Below are 9,268 nucleotides of genomic sequence, written 5' to 3'. Positions count from 1 at the left end.
AGCTACGAAAAAAACCGAAAGTCACCGCCCGAGGCAGCGTGTACCCGCGGGCCGCACAGCGCCGCACACCACTGCACACAGCTTCAGCCGCCGCCCGCGCACGCGTCACTCCACCCTCGCGCCGGCCTCTGAGCGCAAAGGGCGGGGTGCTACCAACTGCGGGGGGGGGCAAAGCGAAGAGGGAAAAGGAAGAACCCGCTCCTAAACAACCTCAACCCACCTTCCCTGCCGGCGTTTCCGTCCCTGAGGCCCGGAGGGGTGGGGAAGGCACGTGGGCGCTGGCCGTTTCCGACTACCTGTCCTCACCCCCTCCGGCTCGGGGCCTTGGTACGGTCTGACATGGCGGCCCCAGTGCTGCGGCTGGGTTTGCTCTGGACGCGAGCTGGCGCAAGAGCCTCGCGCGTGGCTACAGGTCGGGGCCGGGGCCGGGGCCGGGGCCGTGGCTGGGGCCGGGCGGGTGTCGGGAATGGAGCAGTCCAGTGCTGGGGCTCGGGGCTGTGGCAGCGGGCTGCAGAATTAGGCCGCGGCCTTCCCTAGATCCCGGTCCCCTGCTCTGCTTCCTGCCCCCAGTCCTGTGCGGCCCGATCTGCTGCTCTGCTATCCGCTGCCTTCTCGCTGCCCGGTCTGCTGCTCTGCTATCTGCTGCTTTGCTATCTGCTCCCTCCCCCCTTTTCCCTGTTTGATCTGTTGCTGTGCCCTCTGCTTCCTTCCCGGTGCTCCCTGTCCGATCTCTGCTGCACGCTACACAAAGTCTGCTCGTGCCACTTGGGCATGTGTTGGCCAAGTGGTTTGTTCATGAAGGGCCATTTATGCCTGGGATGACAAGGGAGGAGGGGCAATATAGAAAAATGAATCTGCAATACACAATAGATGTAACATAATAAACTGTATGGGTAGAAAGTTACAATAAGCAGAATCACGGGGCTGCTGCTCAAGTTTGTTAGTCAGTTACTCCTGAACAGTTAGTGGCTATCACCTTGCCCACCAGTAGGTTGTGGTGAGGATACCCACCATTTAAAAGTCCCTTTGTGATACCGACATTTGGCAGCCTGTCTGACTCACCTGTCCTTGCTTGTAAAACTAAGATATTGTAATTACCTTCACTCTCTCATAAGGTACATTGAGATTGCCTCTGCAAGATAGGCAAAAGCTTTTTTATTGCATCTTATTTTACTTTTGCATTTTTCTACCTTATTAACTGGAAATAAATGGACTAGCATAGGCTTTGAATCCAAATATTAATTTATACTGTATTTACCACCATAGTATTTGAGTATCTGCTCTTAACATTCACCTGAGCTGATACAAGGCTGCACTACTGGGACTGTTAAATCTAAAACAGTGAATTTTTAACAGAAACTATTCAAATTTACAAAGAGTTAGGCATTAGTTTTAAATATCTTTAGATGTGGGGGGGCAAAGTGAAAGAAGATCATTCCTTTGCTGTCAACCATAAATAAATTTAGGATTAAGATTGAATTTGTATTGTTCTTTTCTATGAAGTTTTTAGTTTATGGGTCTTTAAGATGAGGACTTTAAAAACCAGGGACAACGTATACTGGACAATAATAATAATGTACTTAGAGCAAACACTTCATGTATCGCTCTCCCAGCGCTATACATTTAACTCTGAACTTCTTTCAATAGCAGCAACATCTGCAAGCTTCACATGTTCCCTGTACAACGTGCTGTTTCCTTCCTTTCAGGCTTCAGCACTTGTCCCTATCTTCTAGAACAGGGATGTCAAACTCATTTGAGTTGGTGGGCCAGATCTGGAGCATGTCTCTGGATCGGGCCCTAAGGACTTCTTGCTGTAGCTGCCAGAGAATTTATGGCATTTAATTTTGTAAATGGACAGCATAATATTATGGTTAATAAAGTGTTTATTTTGTTATTTTGACACCTTTATCAGTGATCTGGCTTTTGAGATTAATTTTATTTTTATTAGGCAAAAGATGTCTTCTTTCTGCTGCTTATGTGGACAGTTCAAAATGGGAAGAAAGACAAAAAGATAAGCACAGCTTGGGTAAGGAAAGAGTTATTTTGCATACTCACCTTGACTAACTGAGCCTAAAATCATTACCAATCAGATTACAGTACTCTTATCTACATTCAGTAGTTGCTTGGAATATGAGTATTTGTGAAGTATGCTACTACTAAGACTGAGTATCTGAACCTGGTCTCACAAGTTTGAAGTGTTTCACCTTTCAAACTGATCTAAAGAAAAGTACAAAATATGCCATTTCTGTGGAGTTTTTCATTAAAATGTTACATTAAAAGTTCAGTTATAGTGTTCAGTAATATGCTGTCAACTAATACTTTCTTTCATAAATACAAGGTGTCTATATGTGCATGTTGCTTCAAGATCAGGATCCTAAAAGCAAAAATCTTTTTCTGGCAGATAATAGATCTCTAATTACGTGTGTAGCCCACACAGTAGTAGGTTGACTTTCCTCATGCCCATGGTTATTTTCATGACAGCTGACACTCTTTGAGGAAGACTGCAACCTGTTCCCTGTCTAGGACCTTAGATCAACGCACCTGTCTATTCGTTGTAGAGGTGCACTTATGCATCATTCCAATATCGGATCGGCACCAATATAAAGAACGTTTTCTGTATTGGAAGTCAGCCTGATGTGGCCAATAATTTGTCCAATAAATGTCTGCGTGTGCGTGCTGCAGCACAGCAAGTAGGCCGTGAGGAGCAGAACTGGCAGCATGGAGAGCTGCATGCAGCTGGTAAGTCTGGTTTGGTGGGAAGGGAAGGGGCATGGGGGGCAGATCAAGGCCCCCCATGGTGAGGGAGAGTGTGGGGTTGGAGCAGGGGCTGCCCAGCTGAGACTGGGGCAAGCACAGGACAGTGGTGCAGCTCATTGGGGGAGCGCAGGGGCCGCTCCCACTGCTGCGAGTAGCTTGTCCAGTGCTTGTCTGCTGGTTCCGGGTGCTGCTCTCTCCGCTTGTCTGGGGGGGAGGGGGTGTGCCCCTGGATCTGCATGGGGTGGGGCAGGCTGCACCTGGGCTCTTTGCAGCTGGGCGCCCCCCCCCCTTCACGAGTGGTGGGAGGAGTGATGAGAGTCACTAGACGAGCACTGGACAAGCCATGCGCAGCGCCGGGAGCTGTCCTCCCCATTCCCATGCCCCCCGATGAGCCACGCCTCAGTCCCGCAGCCGCCCCAGCCCACAGTTGCAGCCCGCCCCATGCAGATCCAGGGGGCAGCCCCCCACTCCCCGGGATGAGCTGCTTGTGGCTCTGTCCCACACTCTTCCCCACTCTGGCTGGTCAGTGCCTGCCCCAGCCCCATTCCCCCCACCCCTTTTCACCACACCAGACTTACCAGCTGGACGCAGCTGAAGAGCTGCATATCGGAAATTGGATTGGTATCAGCCAATGTGCCTCCTTAAAAATCAGCTATCGGTATCTGCTGCAAAAATCTATCTGTGCATCCAGGCGGGGTTTGCAGCCTCCCCGCTCCCAGCCTGAGTGCTCAGCCAGCTGCTATCCCCTTCCTCCCCATCCCCAATGCTCCATTTGCCCCACTAGTCTGAGTTTACCAGCTGTGCCTGCAGCCCACTAAATGAAAGTAACTTTGGCTCAGTTAGTGAGGAATCATCAGCAATCCCTTGCAGTCAAGGATGATTGTCTTCCATAATTGCCTTATCCGTGGGTTCAGAGATGGCTGACAAGGCCAAACCAGGATCAACAGTTCTACTGCAAGCTAAAGCCATTTTCATGGAAGATGCCCGTGTGTGATTTCTTTTATTATGGAAAAGCTTCTGCATGTCAGTTTCTACACAGTTCTTGACAGAACAGGACCCTAATCCAATGGCAAGGGGGCCAAGACAATTGGCGATCTCATTACGCTGCAGCCTTTGGCTGCCTTCACAAGCTGTTGAGATTCTAACTTCTTATTTCGCCTGCTCTGCTGTTGAGGACTTGAGTAGACCCATGGCTGGGGGGCTGAACAGGCTTACTATAGTGGCAATCTGTATTTGCCATTGCATAACACCATCAGAAGATATATGTGGCTTTTCAGGAGGGAGAGCATTGCCACTTGCTGTCCCCACCACATCCTGGTGGTGCTGCCACTGCTTGGTCCATGACTGCTTATTTGTCAGAGTTACCCCTGTTTATTTCACAGCTAACCTTCTGTGAAGGTCATTCCACTATCCACCACCTGTGGATATGCTGGGTAGCAGCACAGCTCTGCCACCAAGAATCCCCTGAAAGAACTGAGGATGGAACTCAATTGGTTTAAGGTGCTTCTCTGTCCTGCTTTCAACCAACCTAAGATATACTGAACTAGGCTTTCTGTCCATATCCATAGTGAGATAGCCATTTGCTAAAGGCAAACAGTTGCTTTCTTGTTACCCTGCTGCAAAACACAATACCATGTTTACATGATTCTAAGGCAGGTCTTTTTTTTTCCTATTTAACACTGAGCGGGGACAGGGGAGGGAAAACCTTTGTCTTATAATTGTGTACTAGGGCAGTGGGGGGCAGGTGACTGCCATCTCTGCACCCTCTTCTCCCCATCTACTCTCACCTTGCCTGGCCCACTCCCACCCCCACCTTACCCTTGCTCTTCACCAGCAGTTTCCATGCACTGAGCATAGCCCCAGCCCCAGCCCCAGCTCAGCCCCACAGCAGGAGCTTACAGCCCCCACAGCTACTACAGGACTGGGGTGGGGCTGTGCTCAGTGCCACAGGCTGGAACACGAACGAAGTTGGCCAGTGAAGAGCAGAGGCTGGGGTGTGGAATCGGGGAGCAGACACTGGGGAAGCAGAGAGGGGGCGGAGGTGGTAGGGGAAAAGCTACTTGACCTCCCCACACCACCTGTCTTCCCACTGCCTGCCTTTTTGCAGCAGTGGGAACAATGAATTTATAAATTTTTCCATGTATCTAATTATTTTGTGGGGGGGATCTTAAATTTAGGGTCATCTCGGGTTCAAGTACATACAGTAATAGCCACTCACCATGTGCAATACCCCAGGGTAGCTGCATATTTGCCTATTCAAGATATCAATGTAATTTACATCGGTATAAGTTACACCAGTGGACATGTTTGCCCATCCATGCCTTAAGTGATATCTGCTTTGTTGAAGACTACATAGAAAGCATAAGAGGCCAGTGAAAACCAAGCACTTTTTTATTTTTATTTTTGGTTGAAAAAAAATTGTATTATTATCAGTCACCAATAACCATAAGCTGTCTTATTTGAACACCAGATGGCAGTGGTGCCTTTTTGGACATTAGTACCTCCTATTCAAAGCAGTTGTTAGTACAAAATTACAGCCCTTTCCTAACAGTTCCTAAGGGTGTAGTGGGCAGTTGAGATGTAGTGCATCTCTACTGGATATTGGCAATTTGAGAACAATGAGACTTTTGATGCTGCTCTAAAATCATAGCCTGACCCTTTGATGCAGCCTTAAAATAAACCTCTCTATCAGGCAGTTCATTTTTATAACAGTTATCAAATAATAACTACTATTAGTAACTTTACCTTTCATTCCTGGTTTCCACAGTCATTCTGACCTAGGGAGTAGAAATTTTAATTTTCATGAAGAGATTTAGAAAAAGCACACATTAACAAACCAAAAACCACATACAAAAAGAGCCCATTATTCCTCTCACTACTTGAGAAGGTGAGGCCTGGAATTTAAGTGACCTCCACTCTAACCTTATAGTTTTTTGTTCTTTCATAGTTTCATAGTTTGCAGGGTCGGAAGGGACCTGAGCAGATCATCAAGTCCGACCCCCTGCCATGGCAGGAAAAAGTACTGGGGTCAAATGACCCCAGCAAGGTGTTTGTCTAGCCTTGTCTTAAAGACCCCCGAGGAAGGAGCTAGCACCACTTCGCTTGGAAGTTGGTTTGTTTTAATACATGCAATATTCTATACAAGTTTATTGTCATCTTGTCTCTGGTAGTCTGAAGAAATGTAACCAACCTTTTTAAGAGAGTGGCAGCTAAGTAAAAAAAATTACCTTTAACAGTATGTATGAGAAAGTTGAGTGTATATGATATTTATCCTGGCAAATTGTATAAAAGCATTTTCTATAATAACTTAAATACAAAATTTGCTTTCAGCATTCATACATCAGCTTTGTTTCCAGAAACACTTGTAGTCAACTTTTACTTTCAAGAACACTAAGGAAAGGGAAAAAGCGTGTGCTCCTATATGCAAAATACTTCCAGAAGAACACTTAGGGCAGCCATACAAGGGATGGATCTCTGCCCCAATGCGTGCTGATTAGCTTGATTAATCGAGTCTACCAGAGCATGCTAATTAGTGCATTCCAGCAGCTTCCGCATCGTGTGCATTCAGCATCCTCATGTTTCAAAATGGTGGCAGGGGCACTTTAATTAAAGCTCTTTGAAAGAGCTTTAGTTAAAGTGACCCCACCACGATTTTGAAGTACAGGATGCTGAATACATGTGACGCTGTGGGCGCAGAGCTGTTCTAAGTAAAGCACATTTACCCTCCCTGCCCCCCTGGAGCCCATGTATAGACATCCTTAATTTGCAGCATGGCAACAGTTTTGATTTTAAATAGCAGCTCACAGAGAAAATTAATTCCATAACAAATTATTGGAATCAATTTTTAAAAATGTTATAACAAATTTTGAAAAAAATAACAAAACACAAACGAAAAATAACAAATTTTGAAAAAGTAACAACTGGTGTCAGACACATTTCAGACTGAACAAGAAGCCTAACTGGAATAAATGATTGCAAATAATTTTTTCATCTTTAGTAAATAAACTAGAAGCTGTAGTTTGGTTGGCAATATAGGCAGACTTTCAGTTAGCCTGATTTGTCTCTTGTTCTGTAAGCCTTAGCTTTGATTTCATTTTGCCTTTATGCAGTGGGATAGTGTTGATGTATGATCCTTTCCATGGTAAGGTTTCTACAGAGATTTCCAGCTTCAGAGATAGAACAACAGACCAATTTTTCAAGCCCTTCCTGTGCAAAACTCATCAAATGCTTCCACAAAAGCTCTTGCAGGACGGGAGCGTAGGTTGTAGCCGTGTTGGTCTAAGGACATAGGCAGACAAGGATCTTTGGGTGAATCTGATATCTTTTATTAGACCAACTTAAGTAGTTGGAAAGCAATTATTAAGCAAGCTTTCGGGTTCAAAAACTCTTTGTCAGGCTAAGGAAGTTTCTGCAGTAGGTGTGTGCTCTTCCTGGATGGAATGAAAAGTAAAGAAGCCAGAGGCTGGGCTGGTATGCATACAAGACAGGCAGTCAGTGAAAATGTAGATTGAGGAGTCAATGGGTGAGAGACTGGCTGGGGTGGGGAGAGAAGGGGGATGAATAGTGGAGAGATACCTGGGGAGTCAGCTGTCAGGCAGGTTATAATGTGTCATAAATCCAATGTCTATATTTAGTCCATGATTTTTAGTATCCAGGAGGTTGATGAAGTGGAGTTCATAGGCTCGTCTCTGGGAAGTGTTTTGCAAGCTTCCTTTGAGGATCAGGACTGAGATTGGAGAGAGAGTGGTTTTCTTGTGAGAAATGTGCCCCCACAGGGAATTGGGTATTCCTGTCTTTGATAGATTTCTGGTGTGCGTTAATTCTGGTGCGCAGTTGTTGTTTGGCCTCTCCTGCGTATTTTCCATCTGGGCATTTGGTGCATTGGATGAGATGTATTACATTTCTGGAGGTGCAGCTGTAGGATCCAGGAATGCTGATGGCTCTGTTGTGGGGTGTAGTAATTGTGGGGGTGGTGGAGATGTGTTGGCAGGTTTTGCATTTCTTGTCATGGCATGGTCTGGATCGATTTGGTGTGTTCTGGGTCTGAGGAAGTTTGCTTCTGGTGATGAGGTTAGTGAGGTTCGGTGCTTGTTTGAAGGCTAGGCTGGGTGGCTCTGGGAAGACCTTTTTAAGAATAGGGTCTCCTTCCAGTATGGGTTGCAATTGTTTGAGGATTTTCCATACAGGTTTGAAGGAGGGGTGATATGTCAGAACCAGCGGTGTGCGATTTGTGGGGGGTTTCTTCTGTGCTGCAGCAGTTCTTCACGTGGTACCCGGGTGGCTCTTTCAAACGTGTGATCTCTCTCTCTGGAGGAGTGTCCTTGTTGGGTGAAAGCCTTTTTAAGATTGGTGAGGTGGCAATCCCAGGTGTTCTCTTCAGCACAGATTCGGTGGTATCTGAGGGCTTGGCTGCATATCACAGCTTTTTTGGTGTGTTTAGGGTGATTGCTGGTTCTGTGCGGATATGTATGTTGGTCTGTGGGTTTCTTGCAGGATGGGGCACTTGCACTTATTTGTCTTAAGTTTTATCTTCTAGCTTGGAGAGATTCATTAAATCCACAATCACTCAATACATTCTGAAAAACAACTCCACTGTACCTGTGTTCCCAACTGTTTCTTCATTTGCCTTACAGCCATGTTGTAGTTTTTCTGAAGTACTGCAGAGTTTCTTACTTACAGAATACTTTCCTATCTTCTTCCATAATCTCATTGTGGAGAGGAAGAGCTATAAATGATTGTTGGTTTGTTTTGTTCAGGTGAGCATGTTTTGGTAATTAACCTATTTGCTAATTGTTGTCAGCTTGACATTGTTGCCACATGTTTTCCCTAAAGATTAGTTCCTTCCATGTACCTGAATGTTATCACTGCTGTGAAGAATCAAAATGCCTCTCCAACTGTTAAAAGTTGTCTCAGAGTAGTTCAATGGATCTTTCTTCTCTTCAGGGGGATTAAATCCTTCAGTCATTTCTACCATCTCCTTTTTTTTCTCTTACCTTCTTTCTACATTTTCAGTGCAGTAAGAGACAAAAAGTATCCTCCACTGTAAGGAAAAAATGAGAAAAATAAAGTTTCGGTAATTATTGTGGTCACTATAACTAAAATTTAACATTGCAAGCAGGAATCTCTGCCTTAAAATGTGTGCGGCCATTTGGATTTGGTATTAAGAAAAAGACATAGATTTTTCTACAAGGATACCTAATTGATTAGACATCTAAATCTGTATTTAAGCAACTAAGTGGCTTGATTTTTCAGAGGTGCTGAACAGTCTGTGAGAACTACATGTGTTTAGCACCTCTGAAAATGATATGAGCTGTAGCAGTCTCCCATGACATAGTCTTATTCATAAATGTATTGAGATCCATTTGTGTAGATGTACTGGAGTTCCTCAAGAGCCCTAAGGGTGGAAGGTCATATGTAAAAGTAAAAGTCTGGGTATGCACTAGACAACTGTGTTATTCAAGCTAACAGCCTTAAGTTAACTCCAAAGCAAGACTCCAGCAGTTGCTTGATA

The 9,268-nt window shown here is 45.4% G+C and overlaps 1 protein-coding gene across 2 annotated transcripts in view; it reads left to right on the top strand.

The window, feature by feature from the left end:
• Positions 1–255: 255 nt before the first annotated feature.
• MRPS27 (mitochondrial ribosomal protein S27) overlaps positions 256–9,268 on the top strand; it is a 76,046-nt gene continuing 67,033 nt past the window's right edge. The window contains exons 1-2 of one of the 2 annotated variants that reach the window (XM_019517666.1): positions 256–327; positions 1,949–2,026. Coding sequence is in view for 1 of the 2 variants with exons in the window: in XM_019517665.1 (XP_019373210.1) it covers positions 340–412; positions 1,949–2,026 (151 nt within the window). In the remaining variant the exon portion in view is untranslated. The other variant, XM_019517665.1, reaches the window with a different exon arrangement.

This window comes from Gavialis gangeticus, unplaced genomic scaffold (assembly GCF_001723915.1).
Source record: "Gavialis gangeticus isolate Ggan-Ray unplaced genomic scaffold, GavGan_comp1, whole genome shotgun sequence".
Lineage (NCBI taxonomy): Eukaryota > Metazoa > Chordata > Crocodylia > Gavialidae > Gavialis > Gavialis gangeticus.
This window is presented reverse-complemented; position numbering and strand designations above follow the sequence as displayed.